We start from the raw sequence: 18,998 nt of genomic DNA, 5'->3' as shown, positions 1-18,998 counted from the left end.
TTGCAGGGGCGCAGTCCCTGGTTGGGGTGCGTGTGAGAGGCAACTGATCAATGTTTCTCTCCCTCTCTTTCTCCCTCCCTTCCCTCCTCCCTAAAAATAAATAAAATCTTTAAAAAAAACCTTCAGGCACTTGACTTTTTTTAAATTATCCTTTACCTTTTTAATAAAAAGTAAAAAACAAACAAAAAAATACATCAATGTCCTGAATAGAACCTCTCTATGTAAAGATCTCACTGAACAAATAAACATAACAGACAAAAGAAATGGAGCTGCAAACAGCAATATAATATATTATGAAGCGTTTATATCTGTATGTATATATTATATATGAATGTGCAGGTATATGTGTGTGCACCTATGTATGTATACATATGTAAATATCTGCCTACATACATCACACACACACATATATTTATACTGACCTCTTTAGATTGAAGTCCAAGGCACTTTTTACAATGAACAGGTTAAAGCCATTAATTTAGAACATAACTGTTTCTGGGTACATATCAATTTTGGCGCCAATATCACAGTTCCTATCTTTCCTTGCTCACCTCAGAGTGTCCCTGGTTGCTGTAATGTATAAGGGAGTTGGTTTAAGAAGAGATCAGGAATGTTTCTGGATGGTTAGACTAACTCCTTCCTAGTTTCCTCCTGGGAGGAGAGTTCCCGCTGCCGGGAGGGGGTTTCCCAGGGAAGGGGCCCTGTGTCTGCACTGGGCTGAGCAGACCTTCCCGGCACCTGCCCTGAGGGGTCACCTGCCAGCACTGGCCACAGTGAAAACCCTGACCAGGGGCTCTGAGGTGGCTCAAAGCTATGAAGCGAGCTTTATAAAATTAGACTGGAGAAAGACACTCTCTTTCGCGCACCACCCAAGCTATATGACCTCAAGTAGAATTTTAAGGTGGATTTGTTTTTAACCTTATGGTCACACGGGACAATGTACTTCATCAAATAATTCTGCAAAAGGAAGAAATGGTTCAATTTTCTGATTACTGAGGAGGTCGATCATGAGTGCTGGGTGGGAAGGCCAGTGCTTCTCAGTATTTACTGTGTCCACAGACCACTGAAGACCGTGCGAAGGCACCGCACTTGATGCTGTGGGTCTGGTGTGCAGCCTGAGGCCCTGCATTGCTAACCAGCAGAGCCAGGTGGTACTGATGCTGCTGGCCTGCGGCCCACACCTTGAGTAGCGATGGTCAGTGAGCAACCACACACCTGAATCATTGTCAAGACGTCTGCTTTCCTCAAGTCAGGAATGTCCATTGGTTTCCTTGACCTAGACTGAATAGTAACCTTGAGGGGAACATTAGAATACACTCCCTTTCTAGAGATGTAAGAGTCTTAGTCCGACTCTTAGCAAAAAAGACAGTTCAGTTCTATTTAGTGACAGAAAAATATAAAGAGACAAATAAATTACCACCAGTACATTCATCAGTCAATTATAAAACTGAGAATAAACTGATTTCCATTACCCAGTGGCGAGAACCCTGCCGAAAGCAGGTGCCCTGGAGTTCTCATGGCTTTGGTAGAGCTCAGCCTACGTGCAACAGAGGGGCAGTGCAGACCCGAGGGAAGGCAGTTCAATCGGAGCAAGTGCGGGCAACGTGCGTGCAAGGCCGGTCTCAGCTGCATGTGCAGGTTGAGGCTGGGCACTCAGATATTTGTCCTTCGGGGAACATGAATAACTAACACCATTGAGGACCAAGCCTTGTGTACATTTCGGCTCAAATAAATGGAAGTTTAAGAGGACTCCAGCCTTTCTCCCAGGAGAAGCCCCGCTGATCTGCACTGCCAGTCTGTCTGTGTGTGTTTCCAGGGTTTGTGAAAGGAAGAGATGAGCACACTCAGTTGACTCGACTCTGATGCTACATGGTTTGCACTCGGATAATGTCACCCCGAAGTGATGCTATTGAGCGAGCGCCCTCCTCGGGAGGAGGCCCGTAGCTTCCAGGAAATCTTTGTTCCATAACCTACGTAGCTGGTTCTCATCTAGCCCCTCTGTCACTCAAAGGAAGGGAGAAATTCTCTGTGTCTCGGCTGATCGGAGGAGGGCAATGAATTTCATAGTTGCTTAAGCAGAGAATTTCCTCCAATTTTGCCAATAAAGGAAAACATCTAGATTGAGCTCTTTCTTTCCTCCCAACTAGAGTAAACTAATAGAAAAGGAAGCCCTTGTGGGGTCTTGCTGTGCTGTCCCGCCCCCTCCGTCATTCCCTTAGGAGCCGTGCTCCCCGCTGCGGGTACACAGTGGGCACCTCGCCCCCTGCTCCCCTCGAGGCGCTGCCACTGCCATTCAGAAAAGCACATGCACACACGGGCTCCCGCTGGGCCCGGTGCAGCCGAGTGCCCATGTCTACTCTGACTCAGAGAAAATCGCAATGCCTAGAACTGTGAGTCTTTTGTGTCACCGGAGAATGATACTCTTCCTTATGCCCAAATCTGACACCGACAAAGGAAAAACTGGTCGGCTGAGTTGGAGACATATAATTCATGTAATGAGGGCCTTGGCTTTACATAGAAAGAGCCTGCACTTTGATTAAACTGGCTTCGTACGGCTACGAAAGGAGTGATGGCTTTTAAAACCCTCTTCTGGAATGGCTTGGTAGAATTTAGGGTAGAATGATTCTTCTGGGCTTGGAATAATGCTCTTTTGTCTCTAATAGTCAGGTCTGAGGACCCTGTTCTGGGGTCGGCACCGCTAGCGGTGATGTGTACTCAGAAACAGCGGCTGGGCAGCAGGCGGACACTCGGCCTGCCAAAGACCAGTTGATACAAAACGTTAACTGAAAGTTACAATATATTTTGTAATATAGCAATATATTTTATATTTAAAATAAACTGATATGCTTTCTCCTATCATTAAAAAATAGCAAGCGGTACAGAGGCAAGATGCAAATTCATGTTGAAGCTCATCTGGTTCTGAATATAAACACTTCAGTTTCTGAGTTCTCCATGAAAAAACGTTTCCTCCCTCGGCACCCCAGCTTCCCTTCCGTGGTTCGCGTCCGGCCGCCGGCGCAGAGCGGGAGGCGGGGACCAGGACCAAGCTGCTGCGCCATGGAAAGCCGAGTCGGTGAAGGCGAACGGGTGCTGATTGGGATTCAAACACTGGAATAGTGTGACACAGCTAGAGACTGTCATTTATTCCCTGTCCTTCGTCCGTGGATCTGGATGTCAGGTATTCTCATTGGGTTTGTTATTTGATTTGTCATTGATTTTTTTTTTTTTTTGCTATAAATTCAGCATTTCTTTGGGATCCTAACTTCAGGTTGATGTTGAATCTTGTGCTTTTCCTCCATCAGCTTGATTGGTCACAATGTCCCTTTCGTTTGTTTCATGGTTCAGGTCCAGGATTACAGCTTCCACAATGCATTTCTCAGGTGTGTAAGTAAGTGTTGCTTGGCACCTAGATTAGAGGTCACACGTTGAAGATCTGATGATGGTTTTGTTCAGAGGGAACTCCAGTTCATGTTTGGGTGCTTCCAGTAATGGTGTAAAAAAAAAGATCACAGTTATTATTTCTCTAGTCTGTATATATTTATCTACCATTGCACTGAATACGTTTTAATGAGCTTCAGTCTATTTCAGCAAAAATCTACATATTACTTGTCCACAGGAGTTTAATGTTAATTTCTATTCATGCAACCTGGCATAAGCTTTCAGGGTGAAGAGCGCTCACCTACTACTAATATATTCTGTACCAGAGGCAGACAGTTCCTATTGCTATCCCTGGGACACTCCTTTCTTAGCGGTATCAGTAATCCCATTGTTACAATGATTACTTTGGCTGCAGTAGAGGAGGAAGGGATGTTGTCCAGGGCATCATTGAGCTGCAGGGCGAGGGAAGGGGCTGCTCTGTGCCTACGAGGAACCCACCAGATAGCTCAGGTACCGAAACCAAACACTGCGGAGTCCACAGAGACAGCGAAACACCCACTAGCGGGTCCTAATCTGCTTCTCAGCGACTTCCAGGGAAGTGGAATGACCGTATAGAACTAGGGACATGTTTCAGGATTTGAAAGCAGTAACTTAAAAAGAGCAGTAACCTACTGGTAGTGCAGTGCGTTCATGGTGCTGTGGTGGGGTGACACCATGTCTGGGCTGAAACACTGATTCCTAGTTTGGGGGGCGCTGTGTGTTGAGGCGCACTCTGCAGAGGGGAGGGGTCCTGGGACCGAGTGCTCCTGCTATATTTCTCCCTGTTCATCTCATTACCTAGTTGATACATAATAATTACTTTTTGGTAACTATTGATTGCCTTCAGACATAACATCAAGGTGTGGATGAAACAGTCATCCGGTTTGTTGTTGATGACAATAGTGATTCCATTTTTTAAATCTATTGAATATTTTGTACTTAAGAACATTCACTATTATCTTCATTTTAAGTACAAATAAGTGGAGGTATGAGGTGGTGATATTTATCAGCCAAAGATTTGGATGCAGTGTTAGGATTTTATTTATTATGATTCTGACTTTCTAGTTTTCTTCTTTTCCATCGTTACTTACAAGGAAATTACTGAAAATCTAAGGGGGAAATCCTCAAGTATATGAAGTCATTATTTCTTTCATGCTGCTCCTTCTTGCTCTTACAAGAACAACGAGAGCTGGCACCTGCTCGGCACGAGGGCTGGCTGGCATGTGCCCACTTTCTGCACCTCCAGCTACGAGGTGCCTGCTGATGTCACTAGGTAGTAATGACTCAGGGCCTCACCCCTCTTGCTCTTTTAAATTATATTAAGCATTTCTGAAGATATGAATTCATGAAGTTATATTATGAGCATGGCAAGAGCAGATCATTGATATTTTGTGACAATTTATTTGTGATTGTCATATATAGGTGGCCTTTGAGCCAAAGGTGACTTTTATTTGGACTTCAATCTAAGGAGGAGTGAGCCCCTAGTCTGGTAAGATTTACCAACTGACGCTATGTCCTGAAATTCCACTGAGATTAGTGGTCTTAAATATCACAGTACATCCCTGACTTTACAGTACATGGAGCTATAATATGGCTTAAGCAATGAGGGGGTGGCCCTGTATTTTTAATTCAAGTGTCTTGATATTTTAGGGAACATTAGGGCACTATGACCTGTCACTAAGTCATCAGAGAGGTTGGAGTAGGGGCTCTGCCACTGGGTCAGCTTTCCAGGAGCAGGCAGAACTCAACCAGTTCCATATTGGAGTGAGGTTATCGTAACTCACAGTTTTTACAGATGGCCACTTCTTCAGTAGATAATGAAACCTCCTCCATTGTCAAACGTGAAAATGAGGAACAAGAAGGCCTGGTATGAGATCCACCTGTCCCCTCTGTCCATCTGACTGCGATGCTGAGGCCCGGTGGGATCAGCCAAAAGATTGGCTGTGGGAGGAATGGCTGGGTGAGCTACACCCTGGGTAACTGATAGCTAAGTCATCAAGGGTTGATTGTACTTGCAGGAGAATGGGTAACTTCCCACATAAAGTTGAATTACTGGTGCAGAGAAGCAGCCTTCCATTTACCATTGTAGGATCAACATGCAAATTTGACCACGTTTTTGGGAAAGAGTAAGTATTCTTTTGCCAACAATACATAGCTATTGCACTACCAATAGGTCAACTCATGCCCCAAATGTCCATGTGTTTCTAGGACATCAGTGGCTACCGGTACTGGAAATGAATCCAGCCATGCCCTTTATTAGTGTCGCTAGCTTGGTCTTTGGGGGTTTAACTAAGTGCACAACATTCATGATGGATCAAAGAATCATCCACAGATGGGGGTGGGTCAGTGACGGTCTGCGCACACTTTTGGGTAGGGGAGTGGCGGTGTGGTCTTGCGCAGCATTCATTGGAAATGGGACGGAAGTGCCATGTGTGTGCGTGTGCGTGTGCATGTGCACGTGCGCGCACACACCGCAGGGCTGCGGCTCACTGGAAAGTACAAACGGAAACTGAAAGTGGGGGTCTGTAGCTTAAATGACCAGAACTGGCACTCCCAGCCTGACCTGTCAGTGGCCTTCACCTTGTGAAATGAAACTGATGCCACAAAGAAACGCATGGTTATTTCATCTGTTTACACATCTGCTGATCTGATCAGCTGAGCTGTCACTGAAAACAGGGGCGCCATCCTTGGGACATAAAAGAGAGGGATCTTTCAGGTAGTCAATAGTTAAAAGAACAAGTAAAAAAAAGCCAACAGCAAGTGTGGCATCTGTGGTATTCAAAACAACCAATGAAAATGTTCAAAGGGACTGTCATAATAAACATGAGACCATTAAATGAACGGCAACAGCAATAAAATAGATAAAAGAAGTTTAGCAAGAGCCCAGATCTTTTTGAAAGAGTGGCATTAGTCCCAGGGTCATCTACCTTCAACTGATCCTGTTCTTTGAAGACCAGGCCCAGCCTGCTGAAGAGGAGCCTGCGCAGCCCACACGGCCTTTGGAAGGGTGACGACGTCCCCGCACAGAGGGGGACCCGGCAGGGAACCACACACACACAGCAGTCTCGTTTTGCCCCAAACAGATGAAAGCTCCGTGCAGTACCACTTAACTCCCCGCAAATGGAAGTCAAAGACCTCCGAATGAGAAAGCAACGAATAGCACGGTGGCTTTCACACCACACGTGTGATGTGTGGGCAGGTCTGGGAGCAATGAAATGACTGTGCCTCCACAGGCCACTCTTCGCAAGGCCTGTCCCTACACTGGATCTTGATGTTTCTGGAGTCTCTTGGAGTTTGAGAGATGTTAGGAGAGTTTTGCACCAAGGTTAACACGGCACAGCAGGGACAGGCTACTGACAAATCCATGCATCTGTGTCAACCTGCTTGACCCCCAAGTCCCTAGGGGCTCCCTTAATTCTCAGAGCCTTTCATTCGGAGGTGGTTTCAGGTCAGGTAGAAGGGACCCCAGGAGGCACCGACCGCCCTGTAGCCCTAACATCTGGATTTGGGAACCTGTTGCTGGGTAAACCGAGCTGAGCAAACCCCCAGACAGCACTCGGGTGTGACTGGGTTGCACTTGTCAGTGCATGTGGAGGCACACGTATGCGCAGGTCCTGTCCCCATCCCTCACACGCACACACCTGGTCGTGTGCTCCACAGGAACATGACTTGTTGGGATATAAGAAGAAAGCTCTGCAAAGCTGCCATTTTTAGAAGGCCGCTTGTCTGTCCAGAATGCCAACGGCATCATCTCAAACCAAGCAAACATGGTGCACACCCAGGATGGAGCAACCTGTGTTGTGTTTGAAGGACCCGCGTTTCCTGTGAAGCTCAGAACCTGGCCAACACCGGCATGCAGCCTGCACTGAGAGCACCCACAGTCAGACTCAAACAGCTCAGCACACAGTTAGGGAGTGCCCTGACCCAAACTACTCCTACCGTGTGCAAGGCAAGGTGCCAGGTCCCTTTTCATTTGGGTCAAGTTCAAACAAGAGTAGACCTGGGTTGAGTGTGGGATGTATGTGTGTGTGCGCACACTCGCAAACACACGGGTTTATGTGGGTTTTGATATTGGATGGAAAATCTGGCTTTTCATTTTTCTGTCTAAATTGGGCTTTACGATTGTATAAGATATGGAAAGAAAGAATGCCTGTTTGGGCAACATGTGGGCAGCCCTCTTTTCCTTTTGTCATCCAGCAGTTTCCTCAAACAAAAGAAAAAGAGAGAGGTGTGCGGAGGACCCCAGTGGCAAGGAGCCCATTCCCCACGCCTGACGCGCCCCTGCCGAAGCGGGCCCCTCTTCGGGTGGTTCACTGCCGGCCATGTCAGTGCGTCTGACCCCCGCCCCCCGGGCGAACACCTGAGATTGAGCGTGGATTTCTGTTCTCCACCAACTCTGCAGCAAGGGCCCTGCCAGGGGCGTCGCTTCCTGTCATCTCAGCTTCCTGCTCCCAAGTAGAGGCACCTAAACAGAGATTAGATTTCTGGTTTCAAGGCATGTCGAACCAAGCACGCTGAATGAACACGAGTCGGTTAGTGAGCTCGGTCTCTCTGTCTTACATTCCCTGGTCTCAGTGTTCCTTGATGGCAAAGCGACCAGGAGAGAGTTGATTTGCATCTTAAGACCTATAGGTAATGCTTCCGGAATGGGGAGGTTTATTTAGCAACTGCTTGAACTGGTGTATGGGGTCGGGAAGGAGGTGGAGCTGACCCCGATCGGGCTGTCGGAGAGCGGGGTGTGAGTGGCGCCCACCGCCACGCTGACACCCCGGGCCTCGATGATGGCAGACAGCAGCTGCTGCTGCTGTTGGCGCAGTGTGTCCGCGATGAGCAGGGGCAGAGAATTGAAGCTGGTGGTGAGATGCTCCAGCTTGGACTCCAGGCTCCCAATCTGCTTCTCCAGGTCTTCGCTCCGATCATTGAGCTCTGTGATTAAGTCATACATGACATTCTGCATCTGTACAGAGAGGCAGAGAGGCCAGAGACAGGGAGATGACAGGTCATCACAGGGAACTCTGCAATGGGGAAAATGAAAAACTCCTCCGATTACGACGGGAGCAACTTCCACGCCGGCCACGCCTCGTGCCTCAAGGAGGAGGCAGCAGCTTACTTTCCTGGAGACACGGCGGCTCAAGGGGAAAAATGTTTTTTCCCCCCTCATTACAAAAGTCATGCATATTAATTATAACAAGATATAAGAGAATATGTAACATGGAAAAGAAGCAGCACATTTTTTTCTTAAATGGAGAGAGTCTCCAAGCTGTTCTCGTGTTCTCATTGTGCCCAGCCTCCCAGCTCATATGGTCCTGGCGCTGCTGATGAGACAGGCACTGTGGTGGGCAGTGGACAGGGCAACGGACTTGTGGCTGGCAGGCCAGGGTTCAGGGACAAGTCTGCACTTCATTCATTGTGTGCCCTCCCTGAGGCCCCTTAACCTCTCTGAGCCTTGGTTCCCCCACCACATCCCACGTCTGACAGCCCTACCTCCAACAGGTGCCCCTTAAAAATCATTTTCTCAATGAAAAGTCCCACCTCGCTGACACCCTGCTCAGTCCCGCACCTCGTTCCGCCCCGCTAACGCTGCTCGGCCCTTTCTGTCTTCCACACCACCTTCTAGTGCGTGAACAAATTCACTGTTTCTTCGGGCTATTGCTGGTGTCCTCCAGGAAGGGGTGTTTGCCTGCTGGGTCCACTGATGTGGGTCCCAGGGAACCAACAGTGTCTGGTACACAGGAGATGCTCAACTAACAATTTTGATGGACAAATATATATAAGGCAGGGGGGGTCTGGTGCACATGACTGTCACTAAAAATTGTTGGCGGAGCCAGTGAATGAATACAGTACTGGCCCAAGTAAAATATCACTGGCCCCGCCATCCTGTAGCCAAGGCGGCAGTGTTACTGATGGGGAGAGACCCTGTGCACCCCCAATTGTGGCCATACACCCATGAGGTTTCTCTGAGTTTCCCACCAAGACCTGCGTGTGAAGGAGAGCAGACGCCCGGGCCCAGCCAGGGTCTGGCTCTGCAGCAGGTGCTCAGTGAGCGTCTGTGAGCAGATGGAAAAGAGGTCATGTGAGCAGGAGAGCAAGACTGGGGTGCCTCCAGGGAACTGAAAATAAAATAACATTTTAAAGTAATAAAATAAACTGGGCTTCAAGAGTTAAGTCCTAAAGCCAGGTCGGAAGCAGAGCTGAACAAAGAAAGCTCATGTCAAGGGTGCCGTTTTCCTCCCTGAACCTGCCCTTCGCCAAAGCCCCGTCTCCGTGGGGGCGGGGGTGTCCATCAGGTTGTCCCAACCAGAAACCTGGGTGTCATCTTCTGCCTCACCCCTCGCACCTCACCAGACCAAAGTACCACCCACCCCTCCCATCAACATCCCCCAATCTCAATTCCTTGAACTGGACTAAACCACTGCGTGGACTGGTTAAAGCAGTCTGCAACCACTGCTCCATCTAGTTCTGACTCCACTTCTATCTGGCAACTTTCTGATTATGATTTGGCTTCCCGGGTTGGTGTGTAGAACCCTCCTCCATGTGACGGCCACATCTCTCCCTCAAAGTAACACGTGACATCAGACTTGGGAGCAAGGTTCTTGGGCATCTCTGCACTCCCAGGTGCCCCTCTGGCCACAGTGGCAGAGGGCCAGGTTGCCCTTGCTTTGTGTGCTCCGCCCCCACACTAGGTACTGTGGCTCTTGAGGCTTCTGGCCATCTGCCAGTGGTACTCCGGTCCTATTTCATCTGAAGTTTCAAGTTATTCCAGAAGATGGGAACCACTGGTGCTCTCAGGGGCCCGGAGAATAAGAACAAGGTGAGAAGAGGAGAAAAGGAAGGTGGCGAATATGAGAAACCAGAGAGAAGATGGGGAGGAGAGACTGAAGATTGAGCAACACCTTCCCAGGTGAGACGTGCCCCACAAGAAGCTGCCTGGGGCCCACAAGTGGCCGTCACGGAGGTAGAACCAAGGCAGGGCTGCCCTTGGGGGAGCGGGACACCCCTAGAGGAGAGGGTGGCTCTGGAAGCGAAAGTGGTCCCTTCATTAACCTTCAGAAACCTCCTCAAGGTGCCCACTCCTCCCAGAATGTACAAGCCACAAACGCTCCTGGCCACAGGGGCACCCTGAAAAGCGCTGGACTGAGTCCGGGGTGACCTCGGGACAGTCATTTTGTTCCTTGTGACCTTGGTTTCCTCACCTAGATTCGTAATCAGAACTATCATTTGCAAACTCTTTGTGGGTTACAAAGCATTTTCACAGAGAGCATCTCATTTGCTCACTTAAGCCTCGGACATCAGGAACTGTTCCTACCTTTCAGTTGAGGAAACTGGAGTCAGCAAACCAAGAGCCCAAGCCCTCCCAGTCCTGCCTCCACGTATTCAACACAGCAACGGACACCGCGAGGTCATGTGATGTTTTCTTCATCTAGAGGGGACCACAGGGCAGGGCAGGGAGGTGGGCAGCCAGGAGGAAGGACAGAGTGCAGACGGAGAGAGAGCACAGCACTATCAGCTCCCCTGTTTTGTTGCTTGGTGACAGGAGGCCAGGGGGACTGTGGATCAATGGGACATATGCTAAGCTGCTGCCAGAACCTTGGGTGAGTCCCCCGGGAGGAAGTGACAAAACCCAGATGGATGGCAGTTTCATCTCCTCGCCAGGTCTCGCAGCTGACCTGCCCTGTGCCCGGCGTTAACCCTCTCTCCTCTACACCCCTTCTTTCCAGGGACTGGCTCCCAGATTACTGATGTTCACTTTCCCCACCCCATTCATATGAACCTCTTTCCAGCTCACTGCGGTTTTTGCTTCACCCAGTCTGATCTGCGCTGAGCCCCACCTCTGTGAAAGGCTGCAGGTGGCACTGAAGAAACGCAGGCTTGAAACTTGGGGTGGCCTGACCGTCCCGGGAGAACTTCCTGCCAGCTGAGAGATGAGGCAGGAAACGTCGCTACTCCTAGAAGAAATATCTTGAGGCATGTTGTTGGGCCATTGCGGCATCTCAAAGGGTGTTAGCCCTACAGGACCCTCTTCCTGGCCACGGCTGATTGGTCTAAGGGTGGACACATGACCCAGAGCGGCCAGTCATCTCACTTCTCCTGAGATTCAGAATGAAGAGCAACAGGCAGCCCGCTGTCTTTGCCTGAGGCCAGCACCAGAACACTTACTCTCTGGACTGGGGCCTGCTGTGGTCTGCCGTGGAGACAGGGGGCATAGAAAGCTGTCTAAGGTAAGGGGAGGGTGAGAGAAGGAGCGAGACTGAAGCAGGCACTCGAACAGAAGGAGAGAGCAGAGAGAATATTTCCTGGGTGCGAGGGCTTCCTCGGGTCCAGTTCTAGTTCGTTCCTTCCTGATGTGTGAGCACAGGCCTGCCGTGAGGTTCTGCCCGGAAGGAGACCTCCTGGTATCCTTAACATAAAACGCCTCCACTTTAACACTGAGTCCCAGCAGGTTTCTGATGCAGGACACACCTCAGAGCACAGGGGTCCCTCCTCCGGGCTCCCCGGAGCCCTGTGCTCCACCTCGGCACCCCTGCAAAGGCACACAGGCCTGTGGCTTCTCCCGTACAAGCCACGCGTTCCCTGGTACGAGTCTCTCAACCCCCCGGGGATTGGCAGGCTCCTTCTCTGGCTTCATCCCTTCACTGAAAGAGGGGCCTGCACGTGGCCCAACAACCAGCAATTTCTCTGATTGCACCCTCTTTTCAAAGGGTGTTTAATTTGCCTGAGGGAGTTTCTCTTGCTTACCCAGGGGACGAATGTGTGCCACTGTGATAATTGGCATCTGCTGGAATATTCTGCTTGCCTGGCCCTGGGCTGTACACTTGATACACAATTTCTATCCGGAGTCAGTGAGGAGAAGGGGCTGGGGCGGGAGGCCTCACCTCCGTGGCTCCCACACACTCAGCTCCACCAGCGGGGCAGCCGTAGGTTCCCTCACTTCAGTGATTTGCAAAAAAGAACAAGTTTCTTTACAGCAGCTCAGTCCCAGGGATGCAGAATGAGGGCGTGATATCCAGCCCCGGGGTCCTCAAAAGAGGACTCTCATTTTCCGCATCTCTATATTCATCATTGGCTATTTGCCTCTTGAGAAGTAAAGAAATGCACCCCACCACCAATTTGGGGCCATAACAGCTGGGTTGTAACGACTGAAGGATGCAAGAGCATGAATGTCCAATTATAACAGCAAGCTGGAAGGATTTTCCCAGGTGTGACCTCAGCAACATTATGGCCATCGTCCCCAGCCAGTTCTCTCCAGTGTGCTTTGCCCTGTGCAAACTCGAGCTCGTCTGAACGCGGCCTGCTGAGACACTTTGAGAGGGCAGCTAATTAATTTCAAGCAAAGACAAACCCGAATGATTGAATGTAAGAAACAAATGCCAGGCTTTAAAAGACAAGACCCATTAGTAGACTGCAAATGGTAAGAACTTGAACCTAGATAGTTTTTGAACCAAGCAGGAATTGCTCTTTGCTTTCCCGGTCCTGCCCTGTGCGGTTTGGACGTGGCCCGTCTTCACAGCCACGCTCGAGCAGTACGCCAGCATCTGAGACCTCTTTAGCATGTCTTCAGACTTGGCCACTCACCTTGGAAAGGTCCACCAGGGTGTTGGCTTGGTCACTCAGCTTCCTCTGCTCCATCTTGACACTCCTCAGTCTGTGGGAAAGAGTTGCAACAGCCATAGCCTTCCAGTGCCTATTTGGGTCAGTCCCACAAACAGTCTCACATTCACATCAGTTCATCTGGTTTTGGAACCCAGTGTGGGAACCTCGAACATGGGTGACACCTGACCAGCACCAAGGGCTTGTCGGGCCCCCCGGGAAGCAGGCTCTTGTCTCCACGCACACTCGCCTTCAGCCACTCTGGTTTCCTCCCAGACCGTTTTCTGGCTTCTATGCCTCGAAGCTGTGCCTTCCACCTCGGGCGCTGTACTCTTGGCCTTTCAGGGTTCCCCCAAACCTCCAGGTAAGAACAACTGTTTCCATCCTCTACTTGGTCACTACGCTTCTTCCCCCATCAGCCTGCCCCGTGTCTGGCAGCGGCAGGCGCTCCGGGTGGACAGACCGACCTGTGTTCCGGTCCCTGCCCCCCCAGGCTCACTGAGCGGGAGAGGATGCACTTCGCCTGTGCCTCTGAGTGCAGAGGAGACACTGCGGGGTCCCAGCCCCCAAATACTCACTGGTGGATAGCCTGGAGGAACTTCCTCTGGTGCTTCCTGACCTTGGCGTGGTCGATCTTCTTGAGCAGCTTCGTGTGCTTGTAGATGAGCCACGTCTCCCGAAGGACGTTGGCTGCAGCATTCTTGATCTAAGGAAAGTGGATAAAGCGAGGTGCTCTAAGGTTGGTTTTCCTAGTTGCACATGTTTTTCTGTTTGCTGATATAGTCTACTTTATAAGGAAACAATTCTGCAGTGATCTAATTCCTTAATCAAATCATGAACTCTTAGAATGGATAATTAAAATTCATCTCCTACTAATCCTGTATTGGACGCAGCGCACTGGAGCCTGAATTTCAGGGGTGTTTCCTGTTCCTTTCTAATTATCTCAGGGCTGCCCCTGGACTGCTGCTGCTGCTGCTATATTTAGACAAGCCGCATTAACAAGACCTGGGTGCCCCAGGCCCCCTGCGAATAGATAAATATGTACACTGCCGCCGTTGCAGGCAGAGTCCCGGCCCTACCCGAGACTTCTGCTTCCTGCACACGGTGCTTTCCTGCATTCGGGGAGTAAACAGATTTCCTATCAGCTGGAGATCTGTCCGGCCCTCTTTGAGGGAAAGTCTTTCCCACCAAATGGAACTACAGGTGTCAGCGAGACTGTTGTTTCTTTCCCCGAATGGCCAAAAACACTTCCACTGCAGTTTTACGTGGAACTGTGCGTGGCATTAAACAGGAATAATGAAACCGGTATCTGAGAATCAGTGTAGATGTCTGGTATGAAAGCCGAGCTGCCGCTCTCCCAAGGCCAGCTCCTTCGTTGTGTGCCACAATCACACGTCTCAACAGATGACGCTGTCATCTGTTGGCATGGAAACCGCTGATATCACCGGGCCCGAGACTGAGATGAGACATATCAGTGGCAACCAGATGGCTGGGGACAAAGTTTCAGTCCAAACACAGACATCTTCAGCAATTAGTAACAAGAGCAAAAGGAAACACTTCTTATTAAGCACAAACTAAACAGATTTTTGGTTGACCATCCCCACTCCCATCGGCCGCATACACTGGCACAGACCCACAGGCCCGGGGCCTGGAAGTAAGTAGGCCAGCCTCGTAGAAATCACGTTACTAGCCAGCAAGGATTTTTAATAAAACTGGAGAGTACAGGCTTGCTTCTTCAGACTGACAGCAACAGATGGGACGTCATTAAAATACTGAGACATGCGGGAAGGCCTAGGAAACATCATTTTGCAGACTGATAATTTTTGTGTGTGTGTTTTAAAAATTTATTACTAAGGTTGGATTACATTTTTCGCTGGCGCAGAAGCGATGTTTTTAAAAGAACAGCTAAGTCTTCTCAGAAATGTCTAAGTGACATAAATATATTGCTTTTTTTGTTCAGTAAAAATCCACTGTGAAAATGGTTTTAAGGACTTAATTGCCCACCCCTGTTAATTTCTTGCTGTAAAGGAAGCAGGTAATGGTGAGTATAAGCTAGAAATAGTAAGTGTCCAGGTGAGAAGTGGGAAGGTGGGAGAGGGGGTGATCTAGGTTTCTGCCCAGGGCCTAGAGTGGACGGCGACCAGGCCACACGGAATAGAACCCCTTCCCTCTGCATAGCATGTACCCCTATCTTTTGCAGGGGGTGGTTGGACACGTGACCTTCAGTTCCCCCGGCGCTTCGCCTCCAAGGGAAGCCTCACAGAGGAACGACAGGGAAGACCTGCCCTGTATTTAGGACCCAGCAGGGCCCCAGGTCCACGGGTCTCCTCTGTGGATGGAGAAGGGGAAGGAGTGTCGGCGCGGGCACGGAGGGGCCTTTGACCATGGTCTCCATCTGGTGTGGGACAGGCGTTTGCAATCGAAAAGTGTGCAAGTGAATTCCTGCCCCAGCAGCTGTTAAGTAGTCGAGGACTAAACAATTATCTGTAAGATAGGAAAAATGAATCCCGACTTTAAGGCTTGTTATGATGCCCAAATGAGGCAGTGATAACGGTGCTGATGGTGAAGCCAACGGCTAGCGTTACCAGGCGCAAGCCTGCAAACCTTCTGTGCGTGAACTCGGGTCATCTGTACAACCCTGTCGGGCAGGTATTGATATTACCCCCATTTTATAGCTGAAGAAACCGAGACACAGACTGAGACTGTAAAGTTCAAAATGACAAACTGAGTCAACATGAACTTAAGAGTTATGAACTATAAACAAACTGATGTTGATTATTATCATCTTGCCTAAACCCCTCTTTAAAAAGAAACAGCTTCAGAGATGGGATGTGAGGGCCAGACTCACAACCAGCCAACGGCAAGGTCAAAGCAGAACCAGGTCCAAGAAGAGCAGAAGGTTTTCATGAGGTCTGAAGAAAGACCCGGCTAGATTTCATCTCTACACAAACAAAATTATTTCCTGTTTTCCAGGATTAAGGAATTGGAAAGGACATTAGAAGCTTCTAAATCATCTTGGCCTTCACTCAGCAATGACAGAACAGGGCGTCCACATCCCATATGTAATGTCAGCCCAAGGTGAGTCTCTGAGGCCCCCGCACAGCCCGGGCGGTGCACAGAGGCAGCCGCGTCATCTTTATCGCTTTGAACAGGACACCCCTGAGTATTCTGGAAAGTGATGTTAAATATGAGCCTTGGTGCTGACGTTGAAATGAATTGCCAGTGAACAGCCTGGCACAACGCTAAGAAGATCAATATCTGCTAGAGAAGAAGAAATAGGCTTTTAACTGCACTGTGCTTTCCCAGGTGGACAGTAACCGCTACTGTGACCAGGGTCTCCCTTCAGTTCACCTGGCTGACAAGCATCATTAGATGGGGAACAGCTGAGGTCCTGTGCCTTCCCTGGGGTCCGCTGAGCCCCGGATGGGAGCTTGGGGACCCTCTGAGCTCTCCTGGTGGGAGGGGCCACCAGGGCTTAGAGGTGGTCCTGGGGTGGGGTGGGTCAGGGCACTGGGCAAACCTGAGCAAGGCTGGTCACCAGCAGATGGGTTCAGGGCGGTGAGAAAGGGCCTCTGTGCGTGGAAGCTGGTTGTCCAGTTCACCAGGCCCATAAGCCCAAGAGCTGATTGTTTCCTCTCCACACATTCTCTACCAAAGAGAATGTACATTTTCATTCTGATGAAGGCCAAGGACTGGATTCAGTGACCCACATACTTTAGGAAGGGCTTTAAGATGAAAGGGGTTGAGTAAAGAAGTCATCCAAATAAGATCTCGCAAATAATAGTGACAGCTAACATTTACTGAGCACTTACTGTGTGCCAGGCTCTGCAAAACACTTTCTGTTTACAGTGTTTTCTTAGCTCTCAGTAAATCCTCACAAGCAGATAAATTACTATCTCTTCCTTGGACCTGTTATGAAACCTCTCTGGGACTCAATTTTCTTATTAATGAATAAGAAAAGTTTTTACCGAGCCCCTACAATGGGGCAGACACTGTTCCAGGAAGTGAGGGAACCAAGATGTACAACCCGGTAACATTCAAGCCCGCGTGCAGCGTATAATCTTGTGGGGACAGCATGTAGTTTATAACATAGCGTCAGGTAATAAATGCTTCAAGAGAAAATTTCGGCAGGAAGGTGTCTAGAGATGATGCTACAGGTCATAAAATGGGACTGTAGAGTTGATTAAATGAGAGTGTGGCCACAGTGCTTTTCAATGCCTGGTACCTTCATTAATATTCTCCCCCCACACCAAATAAACGTCAGCCTCTTTCTCTTCCTTCCTTGCTAACAAGAGAGAACACTAAATGGAACACACAAGCCTGTTCCTCCAGCCCTTGGCCACGTCGCCCACGTCAGGGCTTGTTCAGGCCCCTCTCTGCCAGGGCAACATGCCCCTGGGCACTGCAAAGGGACTGAGAGCTCTAGGTGGAACACAGGACGGGATGAGACAGGCACCCATGCCGGCTGGAAGACTTCGCAGTACGCCCGCTGTGCAGCCAGGAATCCTGCCCAGGGAAAGGGTGCTGCCCCGGAGGCTGGGGCAGGGGGCAGGGGGAGGGGAGGGGAGACTGCAGGGTAAGTGCGACTTGACTCGGAGGACTTGCACAGGTTGCATTCAGATTCGCCGAGAGCTTGTGGACATCACAACCTGAGAACCTAAAGCCAGCTCTGTCTGTCTTCAGACACCTGACCAAAGGTGTCCTTCAGACACAGCTGGGGAACAGGGCTGGCCCGCCTTCCCCTCTGGTGGCCCCGCCGCCCCCCACCCCCACCCCCGCCACACAGGCTTCCTGCAGGGCGGCCTCCTTCCTCTCCCTTCTGACACCCTCTCCCCTTCCTCTCCCACCCTTTTCCACACTCCCTCCCCAGGCTTCTCTGCTCACTTCACCCAGTGGCCAGCCCTGAAGTGGGGGCTCCACCCCTGTCGCCAGTGGGAAATTAGGGCAGGGAGCAAGAAGAATCTCCATGGTTCCAAATTGTAGTTTGAACTCTTTCCCCACAGCAGCACGGTAATGAATGGTGGCTGATTCTATACTGATATTTATGCGATGCTCAGTGAGGTTGGGATAACCTGGCTCCTCTCAGCAGCAGGCCAGGATCCCAACCCCATGCTGAGGTTCAAGGAACTGACCACTCTGGAGAACCTGCTGGGCGGTGGCTGGAGAGCTGCCCGCAGGCCTGAGAACGGACTGCTGCCCTCGCCAGGACCTCGCTGGCCGTGCACAGCCAGCCTGGCCTCACTCCTCACTGGGCCGAGAGGCACAGCCCTGAGGGTCCTCCCAGCTCACAAGCTCAGTTTCTGTGATGACTGTCCCGTCTGGTGTGGGACAAAACCCTTATCATCAGCAAAATCTACAATCCCCCTCTGAAAGGAATTAGCTTTCCTGGTAACTGCTCAATCGATTGTCTGATAACTTTTTTTTTTAAAGATTTTATTTATTTATCTTTAGAGGGGAAGGGAAGGAGAGAGGGAGAGAAACATTAATGTACAGTTGCCTTTTGTGCATCCCCTGCTGGGAACTGGCCTGCAGGGAACCGGCCTGCAACCCAGGCATGTGCCCTGACTGGGAATCAAACCGTGATTGTCTGGTTCACAGGCCCGTGCTCAATCCACTGAACTACACCAGCCAGGGTCGATTGTCTGATAACTTTTAAAGACATTCAGACCTATTCTGGGAATCCACTCTTGGGACCAACCAGTTATCAGTCCTGAATCTAGTGTCCCTTCGCCAGACTTCCTGCACCTGGCACTACAGTGGTGCCTGTCTTTCCCTATAAAATGTCTTACCATGAGTAAGCCTTTGAGTTGGTCTGCTGGACAAAAATTTCTGCTTTTCCAGCAGGATTGTGATAAAAACTTTGACATATGCTCATAATTAGAGAGAAGTTTTCTTTAGCACTGTTCAGTGGGTGCAGCGGGGTTACTAAAGGTTTCTGAACGGGGTACTGATATGTTCAGAATGAAGTCTTAGTGTCTAAGGAGGTCCGCAGG

General features: G+C 49.9%; 1 protein-coding gene across 12 annotated transcripts in view; it reads right to left on the bottom strand.

The window, feature by feature from the left end:
* Positions 1 to 207: 207 nt before the first annotated feature.
* Positions 208 to 18,998, bottom strand: part of KCNN3 (potassium calcium-activated channel subfamily N member 3) — a 147,728-nt gene continuing 128,937 nt past the window's right edge. For 9 of the 12 annotated variants that reach the window (XM_037162453.2, XM_037162458.2, XM_037162461.2 and 6 more), the window contains exons 6-8: positions 13,584 to 13,711; positions 12,991 to 13,060; positions 8,051 to 8,374 (exon numbers count right to left, since the gene is read on the bottom strand). In XM_037162453.2, coding sequence (XP_037018348.2) covers positions 8,078 to 8,374; positions 12,991 to 13,060; positions 13,584 to 13,711 — 495 coding nt within the window. In that variant the 3' untranslated portion in view covers positions 8,051 to 8,077. Of the gene's footprint in view, positions 7,883 to 8,050; positions 8,375 to 12,990; positions 13,061 to 13,583; positions 13,712 to 18,998 lie in introns of those variants that run through there. The other 3 variants (XR_005084855.2, XM_037162454.2, XM_037162455.2) reach the window with 3 other exon arrangements.

The sequence above is a fragment of the Artibeus jamaicensis genome, unplaced genomic scaffold, assembly GCF_021234435.1.
Source record: "Artibeus jamaicensis isolate MK-2021 breed Jamaican fruit bat unplaced genomic scaffold, CSHL_Jam_final contig_447, whole genome shotgun sequence".
NCBI classification, from domain to species: Eukaryota; Metazoa; Chordata; class Mammalia; order Chiroptera; family Phyllostomidae; genus Artibeus; species Artibeus jamaicensis.
The sequence above is the reverse complement of the archived record's forward strand: the minus strand, read 5'-3'. Positions and strand labels throughout refer to the sequence as shown.